This window comes from Haliaeetus albicilla, chromosome 14 (assembly GCF_947461875.1).
Source record: "Haliaeetus albicilla chromosome 14, bHalAlb1.1, whole genome shotgun sequence".
In the NCBI taxonomy this organism is placed as follows: Eukaryota; Metazoa; Chordata; class Aves; order Accipitriformes; family Accipitridae; genus Haliaeetus; species Haliaeetus albicilla.
The window spans coordinates 15,141,287-15,157,993 of NC_091496.1; the positions used below are offsets into that span (position 1 = coordinate 15,141,287).

Sequence of the window (16,707 nt, forward strand, 5' to 3'; positions counted from 1 at the left end):
CTCTGCCGGCGGCCCCGCCCCAGGCGGCGCTGCGCGCGCGCTCCGCCGCCCGCGGGTGTGCGGGCTGCCGACGCGGCGGGGGCGGGGCCGCGGTGGGGGAGGGGGCCGCGGGCCGCGGGCCGCGCTCCTCTCAGCGGGGCCGGCCGGTGGGCCGGCGGCTTGCCGGGGCCGCGGGCGCGTCCCCCGGAGCGGGGAGGGCAGGGCTAGGGCGCCGAGGGGACCCGGCCCAGCGGCCGTCCCTCCGGCGGGGCGAAGCCCAGCGGGTAGCGGCGGGCCCGGCCGAGCCGCGCTGCCCGCGCCCGCTGGGCGCCGTCCGGCCTGCGAAGGAACGCGCCGCCGCGGGGGCAGAGCCCGGTGTGGGGGAAGAAGGGCCCGCCGAGGGGCTCTGCGGGGCGGTGGGCGGCAGGGGCCCTCGCCCAGAGGCTCCCCGGGGCCCGCAGAGCCTTCTGACGCTCCCTGAAACGGGCCGGCCCTCAGGCGAAGGTGGGTGCAGAGCCGCTGCCCGCTTGAGCGGGGAGGTGGTCGGAGGATGCTGCCCGGTGTCCTGCTCCTCTCTGCGCCCGCGTCCTGGTCCCGAGGAGAGCACCCCTTGGTTAGCAGTCTTACTGCGGCGTTGTTGGTTTCCCTTGCTGCCAACAGCACGGTGCTTTTTATTACTCTCTTTTCTTTATTCGCTTCTTCCTCAGCAACACCCTTGGTCTCCCAGTTTGCTCCTCCTGGTGCTCTCTAATGCTTCTCCAGCTTTGGCTTATCAGCTGCACCGTTTCTCGCTCTTTCCTGTTGTCTGTTTAATAGGCTTTTTCGCTTAATTAAAGCTTGTGGCAGATAAAGTGCAAGTGTATAAATTTCATTTTTAAATACTGTTTTGAAAGTGACAGTAAAAAGTTGAGAATTGAACTAGCCAAATGCTCGTCATTGTTGCCTTTTTTTTTTTGTTTCACCGTACATGATCATCCTCCCAATTTCAGGTCTGGTTTTCTCTGGATGCTGCCAAATGTGTGGATCAGCAAGTGCCTCTTCTGTTAACACTGTGTGGGTTTTCTTATAAATATTTCAGTGGTGCATTTGCTTCACAAATCATTGCAAGACCTGAGTGGATACTTTGCCAGTAATACATCAGTCATCAGTTGATATCTCTGGAACATCCTAAACTGTATGAAAAGGTAAAGCGGAACATTGTCATCTTCCTTTGTATTTTACGGAAGTATTTTTCCAGTATTTTTCATTAGGTTTTCTGTATTACATATGTAGAAACTATGTAAATATTGAACTATTTTTAATAAAATTCACACTGTTGAGGAAGGAAGAAATTAAAAAGGCATATTTCTCTTCAGTAATTAATGTATGATAAATGACCAGTTGGATATGTAAGCAAGATTTTATCATATCTCAGCTAAGACTGAGGCCAGTAAATTGTCTCACTTAAAGCAGTATATTTCTTGAATGTCTTATTTAAGTTTCAATTTAAATTGAACTGCCCAGCTTTTCACAGTTTTGTGTCTTCAATAGATCAATAGTTCCGCTGTGTTAGCGGTGACTAATTAGAAACTGTATAATCAGTATTGCAGAGAAAGAAAACATGGCAACCGTTGCTGTTGGAAAGAAAGAAGTCACTAAAGATCTAGATCATTGTGATATCCCGTACTATGTTTCTGAATTTGTGGAAAGAGAAGTTGGAAATGACTATGATTCTCTGAGGAAGCTAGACAACCTTATTGATAAGCTATCTGAAAATAAAAAGCAGTTAGAAGAACAGGTAAGTTGTTTTTTTTTTTTTCTTCTGAATATGTTATATGACTAAGTATTTTAAACTAAATTAAAGCAATGTATTAATATCTTAAATGATACTAGTCTACATAATGCAGTGTTCTTATGTCAGACTTAATACTTCTCTGTGAATGTAGGTACTTACAGTTTCATCAGAAGTCCCTAAAAGAATTCAGAATGCCTTAAAGAATGCAGAAGACTCTAAAAAGTCTCTGAGTAGGCTTCTAGAGGAAGAAACTCTTCTATCTGATTCAATCAATAGCCACTTACTGAAAGCTCAGCCATGGATGGAGGATCTCGATGTACTGATTAGTCAAGTAGAAGAGATTGAACGACACCTGGCCTATCTTAAATGGATTTCACGAATAGAAGAGTTAAGGTAAAGTTTCTGAGTACTACATACATGTTCTGAGACTGATAACCTAGTTTGTCCCATCATTAAAACACTTTAGATTTGAGAAAGTTTTATCTTCATTTTTCAATACACAAGTGATTCTTTTCTGTTATCTTTAATGAATTTTTGGCCTTGACTTTTCTTGTGCTCTACAGTGATAGAATTCAGCAATATCTGATGACCAACAATGTTCCAGAGGCAGCCAGTACTCTAGCATTCATGGCAGAACTGGATATTAAACTTCAGGAGTCATCTTGTTCTCATCTTCTTGCTTTTGTGAGATCCACTGTTAAATTCTGGCATAAAATTCTTAAGGACAAATTGTCGAGGTAAGGGATGTGCTGTCACTCCCTCGTCTTTGTGTTGTACTGTTAAGTTTGTGTTACAGTGCTTGTTTTGCCTTGCAGTGACTTTGAAGAAGTACTAACCCAGCTCCGCTGGCCATTTGTGGGGCCACCACAGTCTCAGGCACTTGGCCTTGCTGCGCCAGCCAGTGCTCCTGACGTATACAACAATTTGGAGATGTTGTTTTCTCAGCTTCTGAAATTGCAAACCTCGTATCCTTTTAAATAGTTGTGGTGTATTTTAGTAAGAATAATAAATGTCAGAGATGCACATGCTCAAGGAGAATTATTTAAAATTTTGTTCTCCCTAAAGACAGAAGATAATTGGATTTATGTTACTTTGTATTAATGTTAGAATGTATTTTTTTTTGTTTAGAAAATGCCAGGTGCCAAAGTTGTCCTTTTGGCAGTAGCAACTTTGTAACTCCCAAGTAATCAGATCTGATGATTTCATGGTAGCTGACAGTTCAGCTTTCATGAGCATCAGGCCTTATATACTTCAGCAAGATTATCAATGTTAATAAAAAAATGGTGGCGTATGTTTTATTTTACACAGTTAATGCTTTTCTTTTCATAGCCTTATTTGAAAACAGCCTTAATCATTTTAATATGTCCCATCCCAGAAGGAAAAGAGGGAAAGCTAAAGATACTTGTCTCCCCTTTTCGCAGTCTCCTCCCGAGACAACAGAAGGATTTTCATTGTGCAGTGATAGTAGCCTGCCTTTGAGGTTAATCAGAAGGCACTATTGCTCATCCTGTTCCATTTTTTTGTGAATTAAATAAAGCACAGCTAAACCTTAATCAAGCAATCCTTCCTGGAGTGATTGTGGCCACCTTTTTTGTTCGTTTGGGTTTGGGGTGGGTGGGTTGGTTGGTTGGTTTGTTTGTTTATCACAGTTGGAGTGGGAAGTTAAAAGTCACTCTGCACAACCCTGAGTTGGTAACAATTTTGGTCTGGCAGACTGGATCACTTAAATCAATTACATGAAAATGGGAAATCATGTATTTATTGCATTTATTAATCTCATGAGTCTTTTGTCCTCCTTTAACAAATGTGAATAAGTGTGTCTCTTGGACACCGCTGTGTTTGGTACTGATAATGGTGGTTTTCTGTGTTCTTTTTTTACTTATACTGAGTTTCCTAAATCAAACTGACTTAAGTGAGTTGTATTGTCATTGAATAAATAATCCTTAGCAGCCTGAGTTGTATTAAATATTTTATAAACTGAAATATTTTGAGTATCCCTCATATTTGAGGAATTGTATTGATTGCATAATACTGCCTTCAGCCAATGAGGTAGAACTAAGAAATGTTCATTTTTATAAACCCATTCTATTGAAATGATGATGTTGGGAGAATTCAACACTTAAATTCATCCTTAACTATCAAACTTAGAGATGAACTGTTAACTAAACCTAAACAATTGCCAGAAAAGTACTCTTTACCCCCATCACCACCCATTATCCTTCCGATACAGATCATGCTGAATCCTCTTCAGAAAAGATTCAAGTATCATTTCACTGGAAATAAACAAACCAATGTTTTAAACAAGGTATGAGAGAAAGCAGTTTGATTTTTTTTTTTAATTGCTTTTTAAAGCAACAGATAGATTGCTGTATTTAAATTGTATAGCTTTAACACTTTTCTGTCTGAAATTTAAGATTTTTCAAAACTGTGCAGTTCTTGTGCCTACCTAAGTGTGGACAGATATCAAGATAGCACTTGGAGACCTTTCAGAGGCACAAGCATTTTCTCTGGGCCAGGCAACATTTCTCCCTTGCTCAGATCCTTTATAAAGCATTACTGCAGTCTTAGACTGACTCCCATCATTTCAGAAGTTTTGATTAATTTCCTCTGACTCCTTGCAAATGGTTTTGCACTGTTCCTTATTGCTTGAGCTCAAAGACTGTACAGAGCTCTGACTTTGATTTTTGGCACTGTGTACCATTGTAACTGAAAATGTTGGGTTTTGCTGTTAGTATATAAAATGTGATTAGTCTAAGGGCACTGTTATATAATTAGTTTTCTGGGTTAAAGTTTTTAACTGACATACAACAAGAGAAGTCCAGTTTACCAGCTGGAACCTGATTCACTTTTTGTGTGAATTATCTTCAAAGACTGAGGATTTTTTTTATCTGAGAATTATCACTGGAAAAGGTTTCAATGTGTTAATGCGGCTGTAATGTATCTGGAGCAGAGTTTGAGAGCTGTTTGGTAACAGTTTAGTTGCACAAGTCTGTGTGGTTGTGTCAACAATTGGGTAACTGTAAATATATTTGCAATCTTGACAGGTGCTACTACAGTGCCTTTTAAAATAACGTTATGTATATTAGTGGGGAAGAGGTTTTTTTAGACACGAACAAAATTATTTCATAATCAGACAGGAAAATTATGTTCAAGAGATGAAATTTTTGAACAACAATAGGTGAACAACTTTTTTCTGAAAAACTTGTGAAGAAACGTTTACAGGTAATCTAGTGTCAGATCAGAAAGATATTCCAACAGGTCCTTGCTCAAATTTGGGTTGGATTTTTTTGTTTTGGTTTGTTTTTTTTATAGTAACTTGGGTAATGGAATAAAGAAAATACCCATGTAAAATATTTGAAAGACAGCAACCTGGAAGGGATTACAAGTATTTCGGAGGACAGGCTTGGAGTTCACAATGATCTTGGCAAGTTGGGGAGGCAGTGTCAAAAAAACCCAAAGCAAATGTGATGAAATTCAGTAGCCAGGTGAAAATTAATATAGAAATGAGAAACAGACATGCAAAGTGTGGAGAATGTGATTGCAGTTCAACAGAAGGTTCTTTTGGCTATTTGGAGTGAGGAGGACAGGAACTACTTCTGCTTGCACTAACATTGAAAGAAGTGTTCATCAAAAACTACAGCCCATATTTTTAGGTGTGGAAACTGAAAAAGCTTAAAGGCATTAAAATGTTAAATGAGAAGGTGATAGATTCCCCACTTCCAGGGGCAAAGTGGGGTTGAGGTTGGGTACAATGGCAGTAAGAATGGAGCTACTGTGAAGAGTTTTCTCAGGAGTGCATCTTTTTTGCTGTACCAAGAAATAAAGACCACACAGAAGAACAGGAGGAAGTATATGAAGCAGAAAAGAGGACCTCAAGAGTGAGAGGGCGGTAGAGGGGGGGGAGATAAAAAATGGAGCTTTTGCTTGAGAAGAAACAGAATAATTGGTGCATTTAAGACAATTCAAATCCAGAAATACTTCTCTGATACTGCTTTTATGAAAATCAAAGTTAAGCAAAACACAGTGAAAGACTTGTGTGATCTGAGATCAAGAGAAGGCAGGGGAAGAGACCAGTATTTTTATAAGTTTGTCTTAAAATATTAGTAGCACTTGAATAGATGTTATTTGGATTTAATATTTAATTTAATTTAATATTTTCTTTTCTTTTTTAAATAAGCCTGAGTGGTATTTAACACAAGTACTTATGTGGATTGGAAATCATGCAAAGTTCCTTGATGACAAAATCCAGCCAATACTGGACAAGGCAGGATCTTCAGTGAATGCTGGGGTAAGTACTTGGATGGTTTTATATATATATGAACACATAAGTTAACTTCTGATAGATATTTGTGTAAGCCTACTTCCACTGATTTCACTAAGTATGTGATGAGACTTAACTCGGTCTAGTAGCAGTTTGTTATGTACATGTTTGGACATATTAATACTTCCTATCTCTGACATTTTATTCACTGTTTTCTTTCAAAAGCTTGAATTCTCTCGTGCTCTAGTAATGCTGATTTTGGAGAAGCTGGCTGCTGATATTCCATGCCTGTTGTATGATGATGCACTCTTTTGTCACCTTGTGGATGAGGTACTTCTATTTGAGAGAGAGTTATACAGCGTTCATGGTTATCTCAGCAGCTTTCCCAGTTGCATGCATATTCTTTCAGAAGAATCCTGCTTCCAAAGGTGGCTAACAGTGGAAAAAAAATGTAAGACTTCCAGTGGATTTTGTTGGCCTTTATATTGCACAATCAGAAAGTATGTGTATACTTACACAAATAGCCTTCTCAAACAGGATGAGTCACTTGGACAGGGCTACTACATAAGACACACGTATTTTTATACTCTGTGATTATTTTGACTAAGAATTGGTTAGACTCTAATAGTGCTGCTGTAGTTTGTAGGACTCTTGCCCCTAAGCTGTGGGGAATCCAGTAGGCTTATTTTTAGAAAAATGTTACATCTATGTGTGTGCAGGCAAGGATGGACTTTAACTTGAAATAGGGGAAGGGTATTAACTTGTGAAAAATAAAGAGGAAGTATATTGGAAAGGAGCAAGCCAACTATTAAACAAAACAAAAACCCCAATTAACTCTGGCATAGTTAACAGCATTGCAAATGCAGTATATTGAAGCTGGTTTTGTATGAAGCCAGTCATCAGTAGTTTTTATAACCTTGAAAATGTAAAATTTAACTTACTAGAGATAAGGCTTTTGTGTTTATATATTTTAGAGGGGGTTTTGTTGTTGTTTTTTTAATTAAAAACTTGCACAAAATTTGTAAATTGTTTTATCTCAGTTGCTCTCCAGAAAATGGACTCAATGCTTTCATCAGAGGCTGCATGGATATCACAATACAAAGATATCACTGATGTAGATGAAATGAAAGTCCCAGACTGTGCTGAAACTTTTATGACTCTGTTGTTAGTTATAACAGGTAATTATTAATCTACAGGCATTGCTCTTGTTTGTAATGAATAGCGAAAAAACTTCAGCTAACAGATTTCTTTACTAAATATCCATTGTCAGCAGTAGTCACCAAATAATGTTCCAAAGTTGTGATGTTTGCAATTTAATAAAATCTTTCCTGTTCGTTTTGTATTTTGGACACTAACTCAGGCATGAATAATCTTGAGCTAGTGACATGTTTACAAAAAAATAATTAAAAAAATATGTTTGATATTTAGCATGTTAAAACTCCTTCATACTTAGAGACTATGATTTGTTACAATGCAGTAATAAAAAAATCCTACTATTCCTTTTGAATCTGTGACAATTTAGAAGCTATTAAGTAACGTCTGCTTTCTTGGAACAGAATATAAGAGCAGGTAAGTTTTCAGGAGACACTTAATTGCATATTCAATGGCTTTATCTTATTCTGAGTACGCTTTAGGGGCCACATTGGATAGTATGGTATAATCACATATTGCTTAAAGTATTAGAATAGAAAATGCTAGTGGAATCAGGAGGGGGAAGAATGTAGGTTTTTTACATGTTTAGCTTTTGCATTGAGTATTTTCCCTGAAATTGTTAATGTTAGCTGTTTTAAATACCGTATGATGTCCTCACAGGTGTAAGGTTGTGTAGTAAGATGACTGTAATGTTTCTTTTTAAAAAGCTTTTATTCAGTGTTGCAAAGCCTAAAAACATTTTATTAATGTCTTTCCAGACAGGTATAAGAATCTTCCAACAGCTTCCAGAAAACTACAGTTCCTGGGCCTACAGAAGGAGTTAGTTGATGATTTCAGGATACGATTAACTCAAGTAATGAAGGAAGAGACTAGAGCTTCCTTAGGCTTCCGATACTGTGCAATCCTTAATGCTGTGAACTATATAGCAACAGTGTTGGCAGACTGGGCTGACAATGTAGTAAGTGATTATTTTACTTAAAAAAAATTTTTACAAATGGACTTTGGATGTTTCTTTCATAACAAACACTTTATTTTCAGCAGTATTTATCTAAATGTATTCAGAGGAATTACTGAAAAAATAGAATGAGATGTAAATTCAGATTTCATAAAAGATGTATAAGGACAGATTATTGTTTGAGATCTAAGCTGTATTGATTATAATGCAAAGAGAGCCTGAGGAATGGAATAATCTGAACAGACAAAAAAGTAGTCTGCTTTACATGTTTGGTATTGTAAAAAAATAGTGAGTTCATTTTGGAGATCTCTGAGCCAGTGTTAACAGCATTGATGTTGAAGTGTGTGCAGCAGCCTATGCACAATGCTTGAACTACTCCCATGGCAGGTTAGGTTAAATGGATTCAGCATGGCTATCTGCGTTGCCACACGGTGTAGGTGTTGCTCAGAAAAGCCACTTGCTGATAACTGGGAATTGGGAATTAATTATTTTGCTATGTCATAGCCTGGTGGCAGTGTGGCTGTTCTGTAGCATTTCAGCTTTTCTATGGTTATTGGTATAAAAGGTCAAAATAACCTGTTGCATGTAAAGTGTGTAGAAACGGGTATTGTGTGTGAGACGAGCAGCCTCCAAATTCTTTTTGTCTTCGCAGGAAACTGTGGCTCTAGCAGAGGATAATCTTGACTTGATAGGACAGCAGCCTTCATGTTGTATAGCTGCGTCGACCTAAGTGGCTCAATCTGCTTAAAAGCAAAACCAACTAGTTACCGCTATGTCACATTAAACTCGATCCATTTTCTTGCTGTTGTCAGCCCAGCAAACTTATGATTTAATGAACGATTATTTCTAAAAGGAATTACAATTAAAGACTAGTTTACTTTTGCAAACATTAAAAAGGTCAAAATTAGGGTGTTGGGATTTTTTTTAAGCATTCTGGTGTCAATCTTAAAAATATCTTTTTAGTATTTCTCTAGATCTATTCCCATTACCTATCTACTGTTGTATCTGAAACCTGTATCAGTTCCATCACTAGGATTATAAACCACCATGTTTTGTTTTTCACTAAATTAGGACTATGGGGAAAGATAAAGTGGTTTTAAAATCTTAAAATTTTAAGTTTCTAAATTTGTCAGGAGAGTGTTTTCTAGAACCATGCCTATTAAAGTACCAATGAAAAGTTCAAATGGTAAGATTATTTTTCGTAGTATTCATATCTGGGTTTGTTTCTCTAGTTCTTCTTGCAGCTACAGCAGGCCGAACTGGAGGTTCGTGCAGAAAGTAACGCTGTCAGTAAACTACAGCTAGGGCAGCTGGCTTCAATGGAGAGTTCTGTCTTTGATGAAATGATTAACCTCCTGGAACGCCTGAAACATGACATGCTGACTCGTCAGGTAGATCATGTCTTCAGGGAGGTCAGAGATGCTGCAAAGCTGTACAAAAAAGAGAGGTGAGTTTACTCTCTTCCCATATTACAACATTATTTCCTGTTAAAAATACTGAGGTAAAGGCAGGAACAGCTAATAGGCAAAATTATTTTCCTGAATAGGAATGGCACAGGGTAGTAAGTTTTGGAAAATTCTCTTAACACCTATTCAAGACTTTTAATGCTATGTTTTCTGAAGTAGTTCCACGATTAGTGGGCGTGTTATGTTAAAAACCCTAGGAAAAATTCTGGATCACTCTAGTTTGGACAAGAATAATATTCTTCGTAGTAGTATTAAAGAGTTAGTATGAAATGGTCTGTAATGACTTCTCTCTTCGCAGACTCTTAGGGCTTCTTGAATGTTTGCTCCTGAGTACAGTTTCTGAAGTACTTCATAAAAGGAATGCAACTACTCGATGATTTTCTAGATTAGATGGCATTTCTCTGAACAGCACGTTCAGAGATTGATAACTAAAGCTTGAGTTTAACATTAAATGAAGTTTAAACATAGCATTAGACTGTGATTACTTTTAGATTTGAAATGGGAAAGAACGAACTCTCTCTGAACCGTTGTAAATGGGTAAGATTTTTTTTTTTTAAAGGATAATTTTAACTTCAGTTGTAATATGAATAATTTCACTATGACTTCAATGTGATAATTTCTTTCAGGTGGTTATCTTTACCATCTCAAGCAGAGCAAGCAGTAATGTCTTTATCAAGCACAGCTTGCCCAATGTTGTTGACCCTACGAGACCGCTTGCTACAACTAGAACAGCAGCTCTGTCACTCACTGTTCAAAATTTTCTGGCAAATGCTTGCAGAGAAAGTGGATATATACATATATCAGGAAGTAGGTATCAGCAAAATGTGACCTATGCAATACAATATAGGTGTGACTGGCTTAAACAGTAGATGCACCTCTGTGTTTGCAGATAATTATGGCAAATCATTTCAACGAAGGAGGAGCAGCACAACTCCAGTTTGACATGAGTAGAAATCTGTTCCCTTTATTTTCACACTACTGCAAGAGGCCAGAGAACTACTTCAAACAGTAAGTAGGCAAACTTCTGATCTGTTGGTATTTCTGAAGTGAATGTCCAGATGAATACACGTGTTTTATGTGTCACCAAGGTTTTTTTCACAGTTAGTTTTGATCCACACTTAAAATATGTGGATCGTTTATGCTTCCAATTTTTACAACTAGGAAAGTTTTGATTCTGTAGCACATACTGAGCAACAGACTGTGGCATGTGTTCTGGAGTATTTTGTGCAGTCAGGATGTCTATATAAATTAACTTATGGAAGGAATGTAAGTAGCACAGACTTCCAAAACTGGGGCCAAAGAATATACTCAAAGATATAGTTAAAACACAATAAACTTTATTTATTGTTAGAAGAAAGACTACTTTAAGCTATGTTCCCGCTCAGAATTGCCTTGCATAGCAGTCTAGTTGCTTTCATTGATGGAAAGAAGCTACCTTCTTTGTGGTTAGTCTTTTTTAAATAGCCTAGTCTTGTAAAGAGTCCGGTGCTAAACTCCTAGGTTAATTGGGGCAGAAATCTTAATATTTTAAAATCAATATAGAGCATGGCATTCAGTTTTGAACACTTGAAGGCAAAGATTAAAAATGCCAATATATAAAGTGGAACATAGCATCTTCAGGTTTAAGGTTTTTTTTAGCACATCACTTTCGTAAAGGTAATTGATACATACGTATTATTCCCAGAGTAAGAGGACACAGATGTACAAAGGAACTGTAAAAAATAATGCATAATGGGTACATGGCTATGTATCATATTTAGACTAGAAACAGTGTGACAAAGACAGGGTATCTGTTTGCTCCCTAATGATACTAATTTTCAGATTCTAGCAACTGTCAAACTGTGCTCTTAAAATATACTGAATAAGAAGTTTCTAATTATCTTAGGGGAAAATGTAGTTGGGGAAAGCCAGACAGATTAAGTGGTAAATTCTATTCTGTATTTTTAATAATGGTGGAAAAACTTCAGCAGCGAAAGCCAGGCCGAGCACTAAGAGGCAAAGTATTGATGCTTATGAAATGCACATATGTAACAGAAAAGACTTAGACAGTGAGAACAAGTATACTGTATACCATTTGCCTTGAACTAAGCAGTACTTTCCAGTTCAGTACTTCGGATCCTTTTCAGAAGTCCGTGGAGGTTTTTTTGTTAATCACTGTGTGCACAAAATTAAGTGTCTCTCATGGGTGCTTCTCATATTAATCCATGTAACTTTCCCCTCTAGCATAAAAGAAGCCTGCATTATCCTGAACCTGAATATTGGCTCTGCCTTACTTCTGAAGGATGTACTGCAGTCAGCTTCAGAAAATGAAACATTAAAGCCAAACCAGCCATCTGCAACAGCAGCACTAAATGAACTTGGAGTTTATAAATTAGCTCAAAAGGATGTTGAGATTCTTCTCAATTTGAGAGCTAGTTGGCCAAATACAGGAAAATAAAGACTGCTTCAGAAATGGTTAATAACTTGGTCTAGATTACTTATTTCAAACAAAAGCAAAGCGAATATGTTGTAATATACTTGAGTTGTTTTTTTCAATGCTGAGTGACTGGTTTAATCTAATCTTATGCCTTATTGTATAAGGTTTTTTAAAAAAAAATCGAAATGCTGCTGACTTGGTTTTGAACTGCGCAGATCTTATTTTCCATAGCCACCTTGCCATTGCATTTAGAAGCTAAAACTGTTTTCATCTCTAATGAATATGTCTGCATTGTCAATCATCTTGTGTGCTGTAACATCATTCCAAGCAATACAGAGTATTTACAGTGTAAATACACCTGTGTACAATACAGACAACTACTCCTTATGAGGTGGTCCACCTTCAGTTAAACACAGATGTTTTACATCTCTAAATGGCAGGTAATGGATGTTCTGTATTAAAATGCATATGTACAGAACACAGAAGGAAGGAATATGTCACTTCATTTTCTTTATTCATACTAATTCAGTTTTTTTCTTTGCTGTACCAGAGTCGCTCCTATTTTTTTTTTTAAAGTTTCTCCTTAAAAATTGCATAAATACTGTGTTAAAAGTTTGAAAATAGCATTTTACTTGAAATTGCTACCTTTCTTCAACTGTGGACATTTCCTTTAAAAAAAACAAGCCCAAAAACCAACTTAGGAAACAGCTTAACTCTTAATTTTATTCAATGGTAATGAGCCAACAGGTAACAACCCCTTACTGTAAGCTACAAAATGAAGGAGGGGACTCCAAATCACTGTTTTAGTTGCGTAAGAGATCTCTACCTTTTTTTAACCATCTAATTGTATTAAGAAAAGCAGTTCTCAAAAGATAGACCTCCAGTGCCTGGTAAACATGAACAAGTTCTTGTCATCTTCTAGCTGATTGATTGCTCAAATAGGGCAGGGAGGGGAATGAGAAAAAGAGTACTGCTTAAAATCAGCTGTCCACAGCTGACAAACCAGAAGCATTGAGCAAGGTGCCTATTTTTAATATATATAGCAGACCGCTGCTCAAACTAGTACACAGCCCAGCTCTCCAGCATCTTTTTCTTCCTAAGACAGAAAAAAAAGAATTCTAGTTAGATAACAATGAGGATAATTAGTTCCAGTTACCTTTCAGTGATTGCAACAGTTAACAAAAAATTGCCCCTAGAACCATACCTTGACTATGAGAAATTATTATAACTCTGAGCTTGTTTCACCTACAGCTGTAGTACCACCTCTGGCAAAGAGGCCAGCACTGCTTTGCTATTTCACATTTCTGGATCAGTATTCGAATCCCTGGGCTACCTGATGATCATCTGTCTGACCTGAGAGGTAGGTGATCTGAGAGGTCTGCTTCAAGAGCATCCTGGAACTGAGACAGTGGAGGAAAATGCCGAGTTTGGTTCAGGTTACAGCAAGCCCCTTTCAAAATCTTGGAATGCAAAGTAAAGGGGTTAAGCTTTAAACCAGCAAGTCCTTTAATTATATGCTTTTTTAAATAAAAAGTAAATCTCAGTATAGTATCTCCTGTGCGTATCTATCTGCCCCCCTCCCCAAAAGAAAAAAACCCTTTCAATTAAACTTACACTTCTTCCTTGAATACATCTAGCGTGATATTCACATCATCTCCAAGCTGCAGATCCTCAGTGCTCAGTCCCAATGTTTTAAGAGCTAAAGTTAAGGAAAGAGAATGTCCCATGCAAGTCTTGGGAAGATTAATTTAACATCTTAAACTGGCCTAGGTCTAATAAGAAGTAGATACATGTAATTTTTTTAACTTTCCAAGTTCCGGGTTGTGTATTGGCAGCTGGGCAGATGCTTTTCAAGCATACATATGCGTAGCTTTGAAACTATTTTGATAATTCTGTGCAAGCACGCACACACACAGACGAACACTTCAGCGTGACCCGCCGTTCGGGTGAGACGCACCTTCTCTGTACTGCGCTGGCGTTATGTGGCCTTGGCCTACGACATCCAGCAAGCCGAACATGGCGGCCAGGTTGGCCTCGTCCATCAGGTACGGGTACTCCCCCTCGGCTCGCTTCCCGGCCTTCACCCTTTCCAGCATCCGGATCAGGAACTCGCGTGGTCTTTCTGCAACAAAGTAAGATTGCCCACAGAGGCGGGGCCCTCAGCTAGCGACCGAAGGCCGCACAACCCCTTCCGCCCACCCCGCTTGTCACGGTGGCGGGCGGGGAGGCGTGACGGCTCTACAGCTCCCCGGGCTGAGGCGGGGGGTGCCCCCTGCCCTGCCCTGCCCCGGCCCGGCCCCGGGTCGCGGTGCCGCACCGGGTCGGTGGTAGAGCAGCAGCGCGCCGAGGCGGTGGAGCAGCTCGGGGAGGCGGTGGCGCTGCAGGTAGTCGCGGGCCTCCTGCTCGCCCGCCGCCATCCCGCGTTGCTGGGAGACCGCGCGCGCCGCCGGCCGTTAACCGCCCCCGCCCCGCCGCGAGGCTGCGTGAGGTGAGGCCGGCGGGGAGAGCGGAGGCGGGCGGGAAGGGCCGGGGCGGGAGCCGTTCGTGGGCGGCGGAGGAGAGGAGCCCTCGAGGGGGACAAAAGCGACAAGGAAACGGCCGGGGACGGGGACGCGTGGCGCAGCTGCTCGCCAGCGCTGGCGGGGCGCCCCTTCCGTCAGCTCAGGGCGCCAGGCGGAGTAAATCCGATTACTGGGACTTGACCGACTGCGCAGCCCCTGCTTCGATGGGTAGGAAGTGGGAAGCAAAAATCAATTTGCCTAGATGTCATCACGTTAGCACTGGAACAGAGAATCATCGCTTCCAGCCAAGTTACTAGTGTGTACGGCGGTTGCATTACTTCATGGGGAAAGCAAATTGGTTTTGACACGCTGTTGTTTTTAAGATTTATGCAAGTCTTCTCAATGTCAGCCGCGTTTCCTTCCACATGCGGTAATGCGGTCTACACCTTTTGCTCTTCCCCATATACCGTCCACTACCTGGACTGGACTCCCTCGCTAAAGGTGGCCTTGGCTAACCCTCGTAAACGCGGGAGGACAGCAAAACGGTCAGCTGCCACCTAGTGGAACGTGGTCATGTGTGCTCCATGATGGTACGACAAGCAAAATCGATGATGAGCAGCTAAGAGTAAGAAAGGCTACGTTTTTAAATCATTACTGAGGTTTGCAGCGTAGCCTGTGCAAACAAAGAACCTTTTTATTGTACTACCCAATGTGAGTAGGAGAAAGATAAGCAAGTGTCCCACTAAAAAAAAATTCAAGCAAATTACAACGACATAACCATCTGCCACCAAATAAAAACAGACAATGATAAATGAGCATATAGTAAAAGAAAAATGGTATTCCTGGGAAAAGTCTAGCACTATATATATTTAACTATTTGCCAAAACTAAAATATCACAAGACATTAATAGAATTCACCTTTTTTTCTTAGAGAAAGAGTGGGAAAAATGCAGCATCCAAAACGGCAGAGATGATATTGTACAGCCATGCTCTGCCTGTATTCTTTAGCATTTTTACACTGATCGTGCTACCTGCTTCAAGTCTTAATAAGGGCTAGAGGAGTTGTAGGTTTGTAACAGTTACCTCCCTTGACAGCTACCTGGCAGTGATGGAAACCACCTTTTCCTAATGAATACAATTCATAGTTACTGAACCCATTCCCGCATTTGACTTTTCCAAGCCTTTCAACAGACTTTGCAAAAAGTACTACTGAATTTTTTTTTTACTAAAAAGGAATGATAGGAGAAAGTGTAGCTTGAAGCGTGGAGAAGTACAAACAGGAGACTGCGCTGGCCAGCAGTGGAGAAATAAAGACATGGAAAATATTTTTGTGAAAATGAGAACCTAAGGATAGGAAGATTGACAGGAAAGGAAGGAGCAAGTGAAAGACTGGAGAGAAAAGTAGGTCAGTCAGTCAGTGGCTGGGACAGAGAAAACAGCATTTGGCAAACGAATTTTCTCCTTTAGTGGTCAACAAAGATAACCAGTATGAAAAATGTATGTTGAAGGCTGACATTTTAACAATAAACACAGGAATTACAGATTGAAGTGTGTTTCTCTGAGGAATGGTTCAAAAACATCACTAAGCAGAGCAAATCCAGATTTGATTTACAACCAGGAATAATTTAAAAAAAAAAATTCTATTTCACTGTTAAGAAAGTACTATTTATTTCCTTGAAAAAAATTTCTGATAATGAAACATGTATTTATTATTTAAATAATTATTATCCTCAGTTCATATGATGATAGTAGCAGCTATATATATACAAGCCCTAAAAGGATGATAGTTTAGGACAATTTGTGAGAAGCTCACATGGACTATTTTAAGAGAAGCTGAACTTCTGGTGACTGAGAAAGGATTTGCCAAACATCTCAAAGTTTTATGGTTCTGTTATAGAGATACTGCTAATTGAGTTTTAATCAAGAACTAAAGAATCAAATCTGTTTTCCTGTGTTTAAAGTGGTTAGGTTATATAAATTGAATTTGGTTGAAAGACTTAATACCTGTTGTGACAGAAGCTGAGCCTTTTGCAGAATATCGTTAGTAACTTAAGCCTTTTATCTAATTACATAGGACTAAATACACTACCAGGAGTCTTAAGGGTTGTCATGAAGAGGAACAGGGACTGCAGGTCAGATATGTTCTGGTTGCAGAACAAGCACTTGTCTTGCTGAAGAAAACAGGCAGATGGACATGTTCTTC

At 39.6% G+C, this 16,707-nt stretch overlaps 2 protein-coding genes across 5 annotated transcripts; one reads left to right on the forward strand and one right to left on the reverse strand.

Moving 5' to 3' along the window:
• Positions 1–160: 160 nt before the first annotated feature.
• On the forward strand, positions 161–13,554 carry RINT1 (RAD50 interactor 1). 4 transcript variants are annotated; one of them, XM_069801828.1, is made up of 16 exons: positions 161–483; positions 969–1,163; positions 1,561–1,756; positions 1,905–2,146; positions 2,317–2,490; positions 2,569–2,718; positions 3,902–4,058; positions 5,931–6,041; positions 6,240–6,465; positions 7,055–7,192; positions 7,925–8,124; positions 9,354–9,568; positions 10,214–10,394; positions 10,477–10,595; positions 11,811–12,041; positions 13,255–13,554. In XM_069801828.1, exons 2-15 carry the CDS (start codon positions 1,156–1,158, stop codon positions 12,022–12,024), a joined length of 2,331 nt encoding a protein of 776 aa, XP_069657929.1. In that variant the 5' UTR covers positions 161–483; positions 969–1,155; the 3' UTR covers positions 12,025–12,041; positions 13,255–13,554. The 4 variants fall into 4 exon arrangements, with proteins under 4 accessions (XP_069657929.1, XP_069657930.1, XP_009912059.1 ...); XM_069801829.1 differs by lacking the exon at positions 13,255–13,554 and having other exon boundaries at positions 161–592; positions 11,811–12,049; XM_009913757.2 differs by lacking the exon at positions 13,255–13,554 and having other exon boundaries at positions 11,811–12,049.
• On the reverse strand, positions 10,903–15,523 carry EFCAB10 (EF-hand calcium binding domain 10). The gene is made up of 4 exons (XM_069801830.1): positions 14,321–15,523; positions 13,961–14,125; positions 13,618–13,702; positions 10,903–13,099 (listed from the first exon to the last, which is right to left on the reverse strand). The coding sequence occupies exons 1-4, from the start codon at positions 14,418–14,420 to the stop codon at positions 13,063–13,065; spliced, it is 387 nt and encodes a 128-aa protein (XP_069657931.1). The 5' UTR covers positions 14,421–15,523; the 3' UTR covers positions 10,903–13,062.
• Between the last annotated feature and the right edge of the window lie 1,184 nt (positions 15,524–16,707).

Bases quoted from the DNA above. Each gene is read 5' to 3' on its own strand.
- RINT1 (XM_069801828.1), top strand. The intron at 4,059-5,930 runs GTATGAGAGAAA...TTTTTAAATAAG, and splicing joins AAACCAATGTTTTAAACAAG to CCTGAGTGGTATTTAACACA. The intron at 10,596-11,810 runs GTAAGTAGGCAA...TTTCCCCTCTAG, and splicing joins CCAGAGAACTACTTCAAACA to CATAAAAGAAGCCTGCATTA.
- EFCAB10 (XM_069801830.1), bottom strand. From the start codon at position 14,420: ATGGCGGCGGGCGAGCAGGAGGCCCGCGACTACCTGCAGCGCCACCGC. The intron at 14,126-14,320 runs GTGCGGCACCGC...ACTTTGTTGCAG, and splicing joins GCTGCTCTACCACCGACCCG to AAAGACCACGCGAGTTCCTG. The intron at 13,703-13,960 runs GTGCGTCTCACC...CCTTAACTTTAG, and splicing joins GCCAGCGCAGTACAGAGAAG to CTCTTAAAACATTGGGACTG.